The following is a 17,650-nucleotide window of genomic DNA, read 5'->3' on the forward strand; positions in this document are numbered from 1 at the left end:
GAAAACTTCCTTGTTTTCAAGTCAGGTAGAAAATATTTAAAAATCTTGAAAAGTTTGAATCCAGTCTTTTAAAGGCAATTCCTTTTGAGATTGTAGAGTTGGGGATGATGGAAACTTAAGGGTTTTACAGCAATTAGAAAAACAATGATAAATTAATATGATATAAATCTAATAAATAAATCAATGGTCATGGTTGCTTCAGCTGGCAAGAATAAGGCCAATGACTGCATGGAGGCTTCAGGTTGCCAAATTTTCTTGTAATGCATCTGAGAATCATATAAACACCCATTCTAAAAATTTAACCTGAGATTTAGGAATCATCAGAAATTTTAAAAATGAACAGCTGGCAAAGAGAATCACCAGTCCTTGTCCAATGTAATTTTAAAAATACACAGCATTTTCGCAGCCTTAATTTTATCTACTTGTTCTGACCTAGGTTTCCCAAGAGCATAAAGCAAACTCCTTGTCCTGATAAAATCCCTTTTATTAAGTTACTGTGAATTCTGCTCATTCACATCCAGCAAAGTCTTTCAAGGGGGGATTTACAGTCACAGACCTTATCTGTCTTGGAGAGCTGCCAGGCTGATATCTGCAAAACTTGGTAAGGAGTCTCGGAGAGTAACAAACCAATTAAGCAAACTAATTGTCTCCTGCAAACTCCACTCCCTTTTCGCTCCTCTTTTATTTCCTCTGGGAGGGGCCATTCAACATCCACCTTTGGCCTTACTCCCAAGTCGACCCCCGTTCTTTAGCTGTTCCCTTTGTCTGGGAACTCTTCGCATGCGCATACTGGGAACAGGCTCCAGCTGTTTGTCTGCTTCACTGATGTCTGACTCTGAAGGCATCTGATAACTGGAATATGGCCCTGGCCCCCTCTCTGCCTCTGACACAGAGCCCTCATCAGAGCCTTCCTCAGACTCCAGGACTGGCCCATGTTCCTCCCCAATCTCCTCACTCTCCGAATCTGCTGCCAGCTCTGCTGGTGTGCCACAACACTACTTTACCAACATGTTCTAAAAAGTTCCATGCTCTGTTAAGTCTTGTGAATATTGACAAGCCTAGAAAATTTTGTGAAAAGCTAAAAAACCCAACCCCTTCTATGACACATTACTGAAAGCTGATAGTCAGTTTGGGACATTAGTCAGCATTCACTTGGCTAAATCCCCAAAGTGAAAAACATGCTTATTTTAAAACATTCATGCATTGTTACTGTTGTCAGCATTTGCCAGAACACATCAATTTTGGAATGTCTATTATGGTATCTAGAATGAAATGTATTAAGTTGTGAAGTCTCACCTGACATGATATTCTGTTGCAGGCCTAAGATCTTTCAATTTGTATTCCAATTCTTCACCACTGGAAAAGAGACAGAGTTGTAACAAACAAACAAACAAAATAAAAAGTGCAATACTGAATTATTCAGCAAATATGCCCTATATATTAAGATCCCATCCAATATATTCCAATTATATACATGACCTCAGTAATGACAATAATTTTTGCCCAATACCAAAAGAAAAATACAATCCCAACAATATTTGATAGGAAACATGCAACTATGGGAAAATTAACAAATATTCACAACAGAAGTTTTACCCTAATCCAAACCAAATTGGAACAAGAATTTGCATGCATAGATCACATAGCATGGTAAACATAATCATTTTGGTTTCTAGTAGACCTAAACATTTATTAATATTGTAATAAAGAGGTGCACAAAAGGAGGGAGTTAGAAATCTAAAAGATTTTCGCCTCTTGTTTCACCTATTGGTATTCTAGGTAAAGGTTCCTCTCGCACATATGTGCTAGTCGTTCCCGACTCTAGGGGTTGCTGCTCATCTCCATTTCAAAGCTGAAGAGCCAGCGCTGTCCAAAGATGTCTCCGTGGTCATGTGGCTTGCATGACCAAACGCCGAAGGCGCACGGAACGCTGTTACCTTCCCACCAAAGGGGATCCCCATTTTTCTACTTGCATTTTTACATGCTTTCGAACTGCTAGGTTGGCAGAAGCTGGGACAAATAACAGGAGTTCACTCCGTTACGCGGTGCTAGGGATTCGAACCGCCAAACTGCCGACCTTTCATTTTGATAATGAAATGGTACTCAACTCTAGAAAAACGCTTGTGGATTTGCTTCCATGCCTTGCTGCTTCAAAAAAGAAAATGTGACACCTTAAGGTCGTGCACATGCAGAATTTTACCTGTAGATTGTTTTGTATTTTCCATCCCTCCCTTTGTCTGATAAGGCAACTTCGTAAGTACAAGTATAAGGCAAACCATTGCTGAGTCTATCTTCACTTGAAAGACCATTTGGAGGAGACCAAGTGAGCGAAACTGTTCTAGCTTGAATGTTTGACACCTTGGGAGATAAAAACAGGATGAGGTTAGTTTTCATGCCAAGAGGCAGATTGATATTTTGGAGCGCCTATAGTTGGGGAGTCAGAAAAATTATGAACTACCAATTGAATACAATACTTGTAGCTCAGGGTTAACTGTGGGATCCTTGGTGCTCTAGGTAACATTGTCAATACAGTAGTAGCTAAATATCTACGGAGATTCTCAGTCATCCAGGTCATGGTTGCCCCAAAGGTGTTTTTTTTCAAGAGGCAACTGGACTTTCGTGGTTTTCTTTGAAGACATTTCACTTCTCATCCAAGATGCTTCTTCAGCTTTGAAGACGCTTCTTAGATGAGAAACGAAACGTCTTCCAAACTAGAAACCCAGTTGCCTCTTGAAAAAGCACCTTTGGGACAGTTCTGATGTTGTTCCCTAGCTGGATAATGAAACGTCTGCAAGAAAACCAAGTTTAGAGAGCATCAAGGACCACAAAGTTATGAATTATCATTATACTTCCATTCATACTGAATCAAAACACATATCACGTTAAACATTTAAAATTCTATTATGATCTTGCTTAGATTCTTTTCTTTTGCAAAGAAACCCTTTCAAATTCAAAACAGCTTCTTTCAGTTTATAAGCCGGTGGAAGAGTTTGTGTAGTTTCAACACTTTTTTTTTGAATTTATGTAACATTCTAACACTGATTGGTTTGAGCACTTGGACTAATTTAGAGGGCCGTTAAATTGAGCCAGGCATCTGTAGAAATATCATGTAATCTCAGATTAGATCAGATGATGCAATTAAACTGCCTCAGTTATACCAAAGGACTATAATGGTAGCCAAGAAGAAAGATATTTACAGTGAATGTACCATATTTGACCTCAATTAAGGATTTTATGAACTAAAAAAAAAAGAGGGGGGGGGAATATGAGGACAAACGGACATCTGAATCGGATTTCTGGCACGAGGTCATAAAGCAGTACAGCTAAGGAGAAAGGGCCTTTTCCCAATTCTTTTATTATGGACATATGGTTGCATAACTGTTTTGCATAAATTCACACAGGGATTTGGAACTTAATGTACCATAGCTAGCCAATGTTAAATTGGAATGCTTTCTTTCTTTTATGAGCATCAGCTAGGACACACGTAGCTATGTAGAACATATGGCCAAACAAAAAAAAAAAATCAAAACATTTTATCCTTTCGTGAACTTTAATAATTTGGAAAAAACCCAAAGAGTAAAGTGAATAGTCTTCTTATCTGTACAGTAGAAGTAAATATGGAAAATGGAGAGAGAAGACCAGGCTAAATGCTAAACAGATTGTGTTACTAAGATTTGGTTTCCTGAAGATGCAATGCAGTAGGAAAAGGTTGTTTGGCCAAGCTCTTAAAAACAGTGATCCATCTCGGCTTTTAGTCAGTCTAAGCCAGGGGTGTCAAACTCGATTTCATTGAGGGCCGCATCAAAGTTGTGTTTGACCTTGGGGGACTGGGGTGGGTGTGGACATCTCAACATTACTCGTGTCGGGGATACCTGTGGTGGCCTGAGCTCTTTGCCAGAGAAAACGGGCTCCCGAGCGCCATTTTCCCCTGCAACAGCCTCCTGCAACCCTGTGCCAGTGAAAATGGAGCTCAGGAGGGCTACCCACTGCCCTTGTGAGCTCTGTTTTCGCTGGCAGAGGCACCACAGGCGGGCCAGATCTAAGCACCCTATGGGACGGATCCGGCCCCCGGGTCTTGTGTTTGACACCTCTGGTCTAAGCTCTCCACCAGGAAGGCTTTAGAGGGGATTGCACTGATGTCTAATTCCTGGTTATAGTTTTCTCTGGAAAGAACAATTGAATATGTTCATTTTCCAAAATTCCCCACAGATCTTCCGATTGTCCAACATAGTGACACGAAGCCTTGTAGACAGTGGTGAAATTCATAATTTTTTAACTACTGGTTCTGTGGGTGTGGCTTGGCGGGTGTGGTGTGGCTTGATGGGCGTGGCAGGGGAAGGATACTGCAAAATCTCCATTCCCACCCCACTCTGGGGCCATCCAGATGTGGCATTTGCCGGTTCTCCAAACTACTCAAAATTTCCACTACCGGTTCTCCAGAATCTGTCACAACCTGCTGAATTTCACCCCCACTTGTAGAATATGTATAACTTGCATACTATGTATAACTTGATGTGTCTATTTGTATGCTAGCTAAGAAATACCCCCATTCATTGGAACTGGGGGGAACAACTAGTATGTATGAGATATGTTTCTGATGCACACAATCTATTCTCAAAGGTCATTTGTCTATTGTAAATATTCATTGAAAACATACAAGGAAAGGGCAGCCGAAATGAGAGAGAGAGAGATCTACATTTTTGTGTAAAATTATAAGCTGCTTAATTTTGTTTTGTAAGCTTGCTTTTAAGTTATGAGAAAGATTTCTTGCTACACAGAATCAAATGCAAGTAGAATGTCCAAAGGAACATTTTATTTATGTGGCTGTACGTGTTATTTAGTTCTGCACATTAATTATTACTAGTTAGTACACTACCCAGCAAAACAGTCTGTTTTCAATTATGCAAGCAGATGACAGCTCGTTCTGTGTGTATGTGCCTGTCAAAGAATAAAACATCTTTCAAGTTAAAATACTACTTTAAATCTTCCACGAAACACTTCCAAAATGCCTGTTAATTCAAGGCCTGGACTACATAGTGATTGACAGGTTTTTTGCTGCATTCTGCATTCAAGTCAATGAGAAAGTAAAAGAAACGTTGCATTCAATTTTGACAGTAATTTGTTTAATCGGTTTCATCCTTTTAAAAAACCCTTACGTGGTTTAAGTCATATTGCAAAACAACTTTCTCCTATTTGGCATCCACTAGAAGTGTTGATCTTCCAAATTCCCCTATTCTCAGCACCCTGGTCCTATTCCCCAAACATTTCCATACTAGCAAGTTGGCAGTGCTTTCAGAGCCAAAGGGAAGTAAGGCTGGTCATAAATTGAGGACTAACTGTATTCCTTAATAGAGGGGGCCTGTAACGTGTCTCTTCTGCCTGACCTATGTCATTGGGGAGAGGCAGCCCCTCAGATAATCTGGTCCCATGCAGGGGTGGGTTGCTGCTGGCATTACTGCTGGTTTTGCACTCAAAAAAATTTTTTTTTGCATGCATGCACATTTGCACTTAAAAAGGTCTGCCCACGCGCAGGTTAGAAAAGGGAAACATTAAATTTCTGCAATGAAGACTGTTCTGCACAGAAAACGAAAATCAAGATGGCGCCACCGCTGATAGAACCAGTTCGGGGGGCGTGGCAGGCCGAGTTACTACCTACTCAGACGAACTGGGCTGAACTGGTAGGAATCCACCTCTGGTCCCATGCCATGGAGGCCTACCAATGTTCCCTTTATCTGAATTGTATGACTAATAATAAAGTAAATCATCAATGAGACTTTCAGCCTATCCTGGCCATGGTTCTCAGTTAAGGTTTTGCACACTATCCTCTGGCAGAATAAAAGTTATTATAGCTTGAAATACACGTGGACTTATCACTTACATGTGTGATGGAGTCCCTGTTCTGACCCAGCTCCCCAAACACGACATGATTCCTTTATTAGGAGCACCAGCAGCCACAGCAAAAAGTTTGTCTCTCAATGCAGGCTAAAAAGTCTGTCCAGCAGGGAAATGAATAGTTGTCTGCCACATCTATTCATCTCTGCCCCCTGCCTTTTATCTCCAGGTGGGGCTTCGCTAGTAGCAGTAGCTCTTCCTTCCCAAGGATCAGCCCACAGATTTCCACTGCTCTCCTCTCCTCTGCCTTTTGTGTATCCGCATGTCAGGCCTTGGACCCTCCTCTTCCTCATCAGCCACCTCCAGACCTGGGGTCTGTTGACTCTCCATCTGAGGGCTGATGGATGGCCCAGACTCCACCTCTGTCTCTCTCTCTCTGCCACCTCCATCCCCCTTCCCCCTTGGAGCTCTCAGCTTGCCTTGACAGTGACCCAGACACCCACACCTCCTCCTCCTCAGGTTACAACAGTCACACGTAAAGCATACAAATCATCACAAATGAATGCTGGTAAATGCTTTTCATTAGGTTATTTTCCTACATGATCTTCGAACACCCCACGCGTGAAAAGAAAGTTAGAAGCAAAACACGAGGAACGCCAGAGATGATGTTTTACTTATTTATGGGATCTGTTTCTATACATCCACTTGTTTTGAAAAGGCATATGACTCACCGTCTGACTGTAGCAGTGGCTGTAGCAATAAACAGTTTCAGATAAGGAATCAGGGTGATGTCAGCTTAGCAATTGTAATGGTTGTTGAGGCTGAGCGAATCTAGCAAAAATAATTCTAGGACTACCTTCTTGGTTGGTCTTTGCTGCTTTGAGTTGCAACCCACTTTTGGGATGGGGGTCAGGGTTTTAAATGGGCATTTTTTTTGAAAAACAACCAGAAGTCGCACATGAGTTCAGAAGCAGAGAAAACTATTCTGAAGTACCACTGGAGCTGGTCGGTGAGAACGATTACACTCTCTCTACCTAATTCATTAATCACATGCTCTTCTATATTTCAGCAGGTTGTAGCAATGCTGGATCAGCCACCATGGACCAGGAATTTGAAATCAGGGCTGCTTGTTGGTTTAAAATTAATTATTAAAAGGTATTTGCTCTGAGTTCACATGTGCAGAATATGGGTAATGAGATGGAAGATACAGTCAGGTTTAACGGCTAGGGTAGCTCTGAAGCTCTGAAGAAGCTTCTTGGATGAGAAGCGAACCATCTTCAAAGAAAAATCAGAAAGTCCAGTTGCCTCCTGAAAAAGCACCTTTGGGGCAGTTCAGAGGTGGGTTCCTGCCAGTTTTACTACTGGTTCACAACCTGCGCGCATGCCAGACGTGCGCTGTTCAATGTAAATTGTTCTTCGTGCATGTGCAGAATAATTTACAGTGAACTGCACACACGCAGTTACTGAAAACCAAAATGGAGGCGGCCCAGCAATGGCGAGGGAACCGATTCGGAGCTGTGGCAGGCCTGGTTGCTGCCCCAGGTTCTGCGTCCCAGGCCTGTATTCCATTACCGGTTCGGCCGAACTGGGAGCAACCCACCTCTGGGGCAGTTTCTAAAGCTTGCAGGGAGCTAAGGTGACATTAAAACCCTTAAAAGTAACTGTGTGATTCTTGGAAAAGACAAAGCTGCTTTAAAGAGTTGCAGAGAAGTCCCTGGGAATAAGATCTGAAGCACTTCACCAGCTAACTCAGTTCTTTTGATGTGCTAAACTAAAACAGGGTGAGGAAAGAAGAGATCGCTTAGCATATGTGAAGCCAGACCATAACAAATATATGTTATAATTCGTAGTGTGGCATGTAATCCTTTTGACTACCCTGTTTTCCCAAAAATAGGACCTCCCCAGATAATAAGCCCAATCAGGCTTTTGAGTGCATATGCTAAAATAAGACCTCCCCTGAAAATAAACCCTCCCCGAAAATATTGCAACGCAGCAGCAGCCATGAGGTGACCACACTCGCCGCCTCCTGCACCTCAAAAATAAGATCTACCCGAAAATAAGGCAAAGTGCTTATTTCAGGGGTCAAAAGAAAATAAGACCCTGTCTTAATTTTGGGGAAACATGGTAGTATACTAGGAACCTAGTATTTATAATGATAAGACCAATTAAATAAAATGCAAATAAAACATACTGGTTCTTATAATAGTTTGACATAATATAGAGCTAATCTTTAATGTTGCTTCTTTGGGTTAAGATAGTCTGTCACATACCTGTGGTTTCTCAATTCCAGAGAGAACATCTTGCACCTTCTTTGTTTCTGTGTCACATTCTATTGCAAGAGAGAAAGAAAAAGAGGGAGACAGGTGAGTTATACATTACCTTCAGGGGCAATGAGGTCTAACCAATTTCTACATAAGATTTGTGTGTTTGAGGCAGTGCATGCTAAATGTTCTCACCACCGGTAATCAGAGTTGGGCTATAAACAAATTAGCATGGGTTTAGCAACCATGTGCTTAGAGATGAAGAAGCAGAAGTTGGTGAAATACAAGTCTTATCAAATGTGAACTACAGTAAGGGATCCTGGGTGTTGTAACTGAGGAATTTTTGGATAAATGCAGGGGTGGGATTCTATCGGTTTGGACCAATTAGGGAGAACCAGTAGCTCTGACAATCAGCTGGGAGCGAACTGGTTCGCTCCCACGATCAAGTGGGCCCACCCACCTGCCCTTGCGTTATACAGAACTATATCGTCACAGCTGAGTCGCGTAGCAGAGAGGATCGCCACGCTTCAGCTGTTTTCCTCCCCAGCATAGTGGTGGGTTGCAGGCGGTACGCCCTGATATGGGCGTACCGGAGCCAGCCCGGAGCACCAGATACTGTTCTGGTATGGTGCTCTGGAGGGCCCACCTGCCCACCCTCGGTTCTTACTGTCCTTTTACGACTTCGGTGCTTCTGCGCACAGAACCTGCGCGACGCTCTGCTGAGCAGCTGGAGCGTCACGGAGGCTCACAGAAGCACCAAGACGAATCTGCAACCTACCACTGCTCCAGCAGTAATGCGGAAGTCGAGTTTTTTCCAAACTGTGCATGTCCGCACAGCGTGCAATTACCAAACCAGTTGTTAAACCGGTAGGATCACACCACTGGATAAATGGAATGCTTAGCAAGTAATTCATTGAGCAAACAGTTAAACAAGGATGTTTGATATCCTCTTGGTTACATAAAGTACTTATGGATAAATAGATACAGAATGCTCATTGCACTGGCAGAGATATGCTGAGTTGGAAATGTGAACATATTTATGTTTTTGTGTGCAGATGATATTGTTGGGTTGTCTGAGAACCCAAATAATTTGCACTGAATTAGAAAGCAAGGAGCATGGGTCTGAAAATTAATATATTAATGATGGAAGAAAAGGGTTTTTTTTTCCCCTAGAAAATTCCAAATCATACATAATTATTAAACATAACTAGGAAGCATGCTGGTGTAATGTTTATTAAACGTAGGAAAATGGATGGCAACATTTTAAACATGGGTAAATCCTAGCAGGAAGTATTATATGATCTGCCTTGAGGAATTAATGTTGGTTGAAATAAATGACGTTGTGTCTAAAAGCCATGCTTCTGCTCACACTATTATGTGGAGGTAAGAAACGGGTAATAAGGAAGGATGTACGTTAAAAGAGAAAAGTGGGAATGGGATACAGATAATTCTTGACTCAGGATCGTTCATTTAATAATGATACAAAGTAAGAATAATACTTTATTGTCATTGCACGTATATACACAGTAGACCCATACAATGAAATTCACCCAGAGACCAGGCCCAAAACACATGACAATCCACACACAAACACATACTAAAAATTCCCCGCCCCTAAACCACCCAAGCATCCACACAACAGACCAAGTAATGCTGTCCAACAGCTCATTGATGGTGGCCCTTTAGTTCATTGTTGAGTGCACTTATAGCCCTGGGATAAAAACTATTCAGAAGATGTGTGGTCTGAGTTTTAATTGTTCTGTATCTGCTGCTAGAAGGCAACAGTCCAAAAAAGATTGTAAGCAGGATGGGAGGAGTTTCTGAGATGTTGTGCCACTTCCTCAAACAGCGAGATGCGAAGATGTCGTCCAGGGCTGGTAGCTGGAGCCCGATGATCTTCTGGGCAGTTTTAATGATTCTCTGTAGAGCTTTTTTGTTAGCTGCAGAGCTGCTCCCATACCATGCAAGAATTCCATATGTCAGGACACTCTCTATAGTGCTGCGATAGTAGGACAGAAGTAGATGCTGAGATAGATTTATCTTCCTGAGCATTCTCAGAAAGCAGAGCCTCTTCTGTGCCTTCTTCGCAAGCATGTTAGCATTCATAGTCCATGAGAGGTCCTCCGAGATATAAATGCCCAGAAAAGTAAAACTACCAACCCTCTCCTTATAACGACCTTGCAAAAATCACTTACAACTTGTACTTATAACCATCGTACCACCTCCTGGACACATGATCACAATTTGGGCACTCAACAGCCACCTTGCTTTTAAGACTGGTTTCAACATTCTGCAAACATGGTTGTGATTTGTGACCTGTTTTGCTGATTTTCAGCAAAAACGGCCATTGGGAAACCGTGTTTGCTTAATTTTGCTAAATGGGAGCAAAATGGGGTCTGACTCAACTTTTGACTGCAATGACTTACAACAGAAATCCCAATCCCAATTGTGGTCATAAATCAAGGACTAGCTCTCCTTGTTCATGTCATCAAATATAGATAGAAAGTCAGGAAAGAAGATGTGGTGAAGGACTGAATACAAGAATGAACAACCATTATAAGTACTTCCAGTTGGTTTGGTCATGGAAAAAGAATGAATGAGGACTTAGTTACAAAACGAATGTAAGAAGGAAGAGTCAATGGGTCAAGAATAACAGGAAGACTGTGAAAATCATGGTTAAAGAGACCTGAGATCTTTAAGAACAAAAATGAAAAGTTTAAAGAATAAAAAGCAGTGTCTGATGCTATGCATGGATTGGGTGAAAGGTAGGATAGTTTTCAAGCATTAAAAGCTATGATGAGGTATAAGCGAATGGTATTGATATAGCCTAGATCAGTGATGGCTAACCTTTTCCCCATCATGTGCCAAAAGTGGAGGGAGTGCAGGGCGGGTCATGCGTGGGCATGGCCATACCCCTAATTTTATGTGGGCTTCCCTGAGGGAGAAAAATGGCTCAAAACGAAGGCTGAAGTCAGCTGGCCAGCATGCACATGTGTGCTGGAGCTGACAGGGCAATGCCTCACATGCCCTGACAAATGGCTCGGCGTGCCACCTGTGGCCCGTGTGCCACGGGTTCACCAACATGGACCTAGATAATGGCTGGCTGTTGTCCATTTTTTTTCTACCTCAATTATACTTTAATTTCTTCAGTTTATTCTGTCTTACTCCTGCTCTGCACTTTGCATAAAGGTGCAAAGGTTATGTGTCATAAATAAGGTTAGATGAAAGAGAGATAAATATTGTATCATATGTATTTCTCTGTCTTCCCTGGAGGTTGCCTTAGACAGTGAGATGTCTAAATTAGATGATAGATAGATAGATAGATAGATAGATAGATAGATAGATAGATAGATAGATAGATAGGTAGGTAGGTAGGTAGGTAGGTAGGTAGGTAGGTAGGTAGGTAGGTAGGTGTGTAGGTAGGTAGGTGTATAGGTAGGTAGATAGGTAGGTAGGTAGGTAGGTAGATAGATAGATAGAGAGATAGAGAGATAGAGAGATAGATAGAGTAGATGATGGATGGATGACAGAGATAAATATATGATAGAAAGAGACAGACAGACAGACAGACAGACAGACAGACAGACAGATCAATCAGCAGGCAGGCAAATGAGAGACATAAGAGAGAGAGAGAGAGAGAGAGAAAGACAGATAGGCAGGCAGGCAAGAGGAGAGCGAGAGAGAGCGAGAGAGCGAGAGCGAGAGAGTGATAGATGAGAGATAGAGATAGAAATAGAAATGAGAGATAGAGATACCAGTGATAGATAGATAGGCAGATTGTGGGTAGGCAGGCAGGCACAGAGGACAAACTAGGAGAGACACACGTTTAAAAAGGCAGTTTATGTTGCTGTAGGTCCATGTTTTCCTCCTTGCATGTCATTTGGACAGCAAGGCAGGGCATAAATTAAAAGAACATCTACGATTACTTTCTAACTTAAGTTGGAGAAGTCATGTGAACATTGCTTGGACTGGATTTTGCTAAGAGGCTAATTAAGATAAAGTCACTGTACTTTGTAGAGCAATCATTTCAGGCTTTCAGCTAAACTCTTCTCATTAAGTTCAGATTCTTGGAAAACGGAAAACCTATTAGAGGAACATTTTAGCCTTCTACCAAGCCCAGCATTGTGATTCAGAGGTATAATGGGAAAATTCCTTGTCCTAGAAGCTCCTTGGCTTCAGGAACTGCTGGATGCGCCAAATGAATCTGATGTACAGAAATGGTAAAATAACCATTCCAATGAGCAGGCTGGAACAGACCCAAAGTCCTAGCTGTTTAGCATCCTCTTTCTCACAGCTGTTCTATCTTATACTAGCTGATAACCTGGCGTTGCCCAGCTATTTAAAGACGTTGAAGCGTTTGTCTGACAGGGAGCCATTAAGAAGGGCCTTTCTTTCCCCTACTCCCATGCCCATCATCCCTGCCCACTCCCTTCCCCCTCCCATGCACTTCTCTTTCCTGCCCTGTTTACGATCCTGGCACTTTGCCCCAAATCCATCAGGTGCTTCCCCATTGGTCTACTGGAGGGTGGCTTTCCAGAGGAAGCTACGAAAGAACTGACATCACAAACAATTGCCGCTCTAGGATGCCGCACTGGCTCTCCTTAATGGCCCAGGCTCTCCCTTTCCCCTCTCATGACATCACAAACAATTGCCACTCTAGGATGCCGCACTGGCTCTCCTTAATGGCCCAGGCTCTCCCTTCCTCCTCTCATGACATCACAAACAATTGCCACTCTAGGACGTCGCATTCGCTCTCCTTAACGGCCCAGGTGTTCCAGAGTTATGCTGGAACACACACACACACACCAGGGGTGTCTTCCCCCCCTCCCCCAGTATTTGTTTCCAGAGGCTAAGTCATCTGTGTACCAAGTTTGGTTGGAATTGCCTTTTTTAAATATAAAAAATTATAAGAAATATATAGAGAAGTAACAAAGAAGGAGGAGGAGGAAGAGGTCCCTTAGCAATTGATCTTCAGAACTTTCCTGTTGCGAATGTTTGGATGACAGGTATAGGTAGTCCTCGATTTACAACAGTTCATTTAGTGACCGTTCAAAGTTACAAGAGTACTGAAAAGGTGACCAATGGCTGTTTTTCACACTTATGACCATTGCAGCAGCCCCATGGACACGTGATCAAAATTCAGACACTGGTATACACACACAAACACACACACAAACAATGGATGGAAACTAACCAAGGAGTGAAGCAACCTGGAATTAAGGAGAAATTTCCTGACCGTGATAACAATTAATTAGTGGAAAGACTTGCCTTCAGAAATTGTAGGTGCTCCATTTCTGGAAATTTTGAAGAACAGACGGGACAGCCACGTACCTAAAATGATGTAGGGTCTCCTGCCTCAGCAGGGGGTTGGACTAGAAGACCTCCAAGGTCCCTTCCAGCTCTATTCTGATTGATTGACTGACTCATATTTATGACAATTGCAGGGTCCCGCCAACATGTGAGCATTGTTTGTTACCTTTTGAGCTAAGCTAAGTAGCCAGATTCACTTAACAACTGCAATGATCCACTTAGTAACTGTGGCAAGAAAGGTCGTAAGGGTTTTGTTGTTCTTGCTTAACAACAGAAATTTTGGGCTTAATTGTGGTCATAAGTGATGAACCACCCACCCAAGCAGGGGTAGCTTGACCTTTCCCAAACAGCCCTGCACAACCACATTTCTGTATGTTGTCTTCCTTGTTTTCCATTCACCCGCCCAGTCCTTTTTTATACACACAATCATCTGCTCTGGAGGACCAGAGGACCATCTGTGGCAAATTCTGAAGGTCTGGCAGGAGGGTCTGAAGGAGAGGGGCAAAGTGCCTCTTCTGGATTTCAGAAAAAAATATATTTCCATTGCTAGAAAAAATTCCACTGGAATTTAACCATGAATTTGTAATTCCTTTTCAAAGCCATCAGAGTTGTTGGCAATCGCCACATCATGTGGCTACATTCTGAATGTTGGAAAGAATTGCTTTTTTTTTCCTCCTTTGGGTTTCATGTTATTAATGCCACAACTAAACAAGAACCAGACCCTGAATTTTAGAGAGAGAGAAAACCATCTATGCATTGATGGAGAAGAATATTTTGCATCGTTTGAAAAAAACAGAAGAACTGTTCATGGTGCCATAAATAAAATAGTTGATTTATTTTATGTCAGCAAAATTCTAAGTTCTGCAGAGCAAAAGACTCAGGGGTGAAATGCTACTGGTTTGGACCTGTTTGCCAAACCGGTAGTAAAAAAATGTTACCGGTTCGGGTGAACCAGTAGCTCTGACAATCAGCTATGTGACAATCAGAAATCGCACAGAGCAGCTAATTGTCGCACAGCTGATTGTTGGAACTACTGGCTTGCCTGAACCAGTAGCATTTATTACGTTTCGACGATCCGCTGTGCCACAGAATTCTCGCGGCCCAGCTGATTGTCACACAGCTGATCGTCAGAACGTAAAAAAATGCTACCGGTTCGGGTGAACCGGTAGTTCCGATGATCAGCTGTGCGACAATCAGCTGGGCCGCGTGAATTGTGTGGCACAGTTGATTGTCGCACAGCTGATCGTTGGAACGTAAAAAATGCTACCGGTTCAGGCGAACCAGTAGCTCTGACAATCAGCTATGTGACAATCAGAAATCACACAGAGCAGCTAATTGTCGCACAGCTGATTGTTGGAACTACTGGCTCGCGTGAACCAGTAGCATTTTTTACGTTTCGACGATAGCTGTGCCACACAATTCTCGCGGCCCAGCTGATTGTCACACAGCTGATCGTCAGAACGTAAAAAAATGCTACCAGTTTGGGCGAACCGGTAGTTCCGATGATCAGCTGTGCGACAATCAGCTGGGCCGCGTGAATTGTGTGATCGTTGGAACGTAAAAAATGCACAGATCGGCTGTGGGAAAATCAGCTGTGCTGTGTGATTTCTAATTGCCACAGCTGATTGTCAGAGCTACTAGTTAATCTAATATTGGATGTATTTTTGCAGAAACCCATTGCTTTTTAGAACATGGAACTTGTTTCACGTTTTTGTACGCACTGAATTGAAACTCAAGGGTGTGTATCATTCTAGTATAATTAAGATTGAGCCAAACCATCTAATCTCACAATATTCACTTTGCAAATTTATGAACAGATTCCCCCCCCCCCCCGGTCTGGCTCCTAAGAATCAACACAGTTTCCAGGGTTTTCCACTGCTTCTGCAAATAGAGGGAGAGGGATTCCTGCTTTTTTCCCCATAACAACATTCTTTGTTATTACATCACCTTAGCTACCAGAAGCAGGAATTGAGTCATTCTTGACCTTTAAACCTTAACACATAGACCACATTTTCTCTCTTTTGACTGCTTTAGAGCAGGGGTGTCAAACTCGATTTCATTGGGGGGCCACATCAGGGTTGTGTTTGACCTTGGGGGCCAGGGTGGGCATGGCCAGGTTAACGTCACTCTTGTTGGGATGCCTGTGGTGGCCTGTGGTGCCTCTGACAGAAAAAATGGGCTCCTGAGCTCCATTTTTGGCTGGGAGAGCCTCCTGCAACCCTCTGCCAGTGAAAATGGAGCTCGTGAGGACCACTTGCCCTTATTTTCTTATTAGACACATTTTATTATATTAGACATGTTTTAATGGGCTATGTGGTAATACAAATTGTGTCTGATCATAGAATGATGGGGAAGAGTGAATTTCACCATCTACTTTTAAAAATAATAATAATAATAAATTTGGATTTATTAGCCGCTCCCTTTCCAAGTAGGACTCGGGGCGGCGTACAATGGAGCATATAACATGAAACATATATAACAACACCAAACGTACATACATACACAACACACATACATACACGGAGGAGGAAGCAAATTACATCAATAGACAGTTAAAAATCTGCTTTAAAATACCCCAATTGTAAAAACCCAATAAAATTAATATTTAAGAACAATTTAAAAACAGTTTGGAGGAATGGGAAAATTACGATTGCGATTGAGCCAGGCCGGATAATTGAAAGAGGTGGACAATAAGCAGCACAGTTTGATCAACAGACCATATTGGTTAGCATACTATTAATTAATTCCACAGAGAACTACTTAGTACTCTGGACTAGAAAGAGGTTTTACAAAGTTTAATTACACAGTTTAATTACAAAGTTTCCTAGAAAGTCATAAGAGTACCGTATATCCGGAATAAGTCAGCATTTATTAAAAGAACAAGAGGGAAAGACTATAATGAAGCAGTTACAATAATGCCTGAAATTTTTTAGCCATAAAGCTTTAAATTGAGTCTATTAATTTGACTTTAACTGGGTAGGCACAGGTCAGCATCCCATCTACAGCTGGCATTGCAGATAAAGACTTAGCATCAAGGCTGCCTTGATCAAGATCAAGGCTGCCTTGATCAAGATCAAGGCTTAGCATTCACATGTTCAGTCCAAATATATGGGAAGGTTCAAAGGGTAGATCAGGAATGTCCAAACTTGGGAACTTTAAGACTTGTGGACTTCAACTCCCAGAATTCCCCAGCCAGCATGGCTGGCTGGGGAATTCTGGGAGTTGAAGTCCACAAGTCTTAAAGTTCCCAAGTTTGGACATCCCTGGGTAGATCAAATGTAGCACTGATGTGTAATTCTTCAAAGTAGACTCATCTTTCCTTATAATGAAACTGCGGTGGAGTTTCCTAACCCATCTTTGAAAATCTAACTTTCTCCAACTTGGATTCTATTCTAGCAGAGCTGGACTTCCAATTTTCTTATTGGCCATGTCAAAGTCCAACCTATGAGAAGGGAAAGTTGGTTGCGGAAAAACATTGTAATCCAATTTTCATTTAATTAAGTTTGGTTTTGGGTTATTGTCCATTTTTTTATAATTAACATGCCTTCAGAGAGAGGGGGATGATTTCACTCTCTCGGGCCGGGCCCTCAGTGGGTTTTTTGAGAGTTAAGATACCAATTTTGAAAAGACAGATTTCCAAAAGCAATGAAAGGGAAGCTAAAAGTTCAGACTAATCTCTTGGCTTCCCTGTTCACCTACTTCAAGAGCCACTTGACTTTTACGGGGAGAAAAAGGGAATTATTTCTGCAGCTTATTGGATGGAGACAAGGTGAACGCCTTAGCCAAGTCATGTTTCAATATCAAAAAAAAAAGAAAGCAAAGTTGATTAATAATTTTTCAAAATTAGTCTTTCAACTCCGAGCCGCGTTAGAATGCAGCCAAAGCAATAAAAAGCTTGTTGCATAGCTAGATATTGTTTTAACCGAGTGAACTGAATTATGCAGCCAGGTAGCAGCCGCATAACTTCTAATTAAAGAAGGAGAAGCTAATAGATATTGTGGCATTGTGTAAATTTTGGTTTACGGCTGAATGCAGCTTTGAAATTGCACACATTCCATCTGCTCAGCAGCTGCATACTCTAATCCTCTTTAATAACCCCGGCTCGTCCCCTGTAAGAATCTAGGGTTCTTCAAACTTTGTCTTTGCATTTAAAGCCAGAAATCCATTTCCCCTTTCCTCTGCCTGTTTTCGAACAGATATTTCTGTTCAGCAAATGCTATATATGCATAACAGTGCTCTAGAGGACT

General features: G+C 42.0%; 1 protein-coding gene across 1 annotated transcript in view; it reads right to left on the reverse strand.

Annotated features, from left to right (window-relative positions):
* Positions 1 to 17,650, reverse strand: part of FNDC3B (fibronectin type III domain containing 3B) — a 310,175-nt gene that overhangs the window by 93,031 nt on the left and 199,494 nt on the right. Inside the window, 3 exon segments of the mRNA XM_081953443.1 lie at positions 1,297 to 1,356; positions 2,201 to 2,358; positions 8,103 to 8,161. Coding sequence (XP_081809569.1) covers positions 1,297 to 1,356; positions 2,201 to 2,358; positions 8,103 to 8,161 — 277 coding nt within the window.

Source organism: Natrix helvetica (genome assembly GCF_964273705.1).
Source record: "Natrix helvetica genome assembly, chromosome: 5".
NCBI lineage: Eukaryota > Metazoa > Chordata > Lepidosauria > Squamata > Natricidae > Natrix > Natrix helvetica.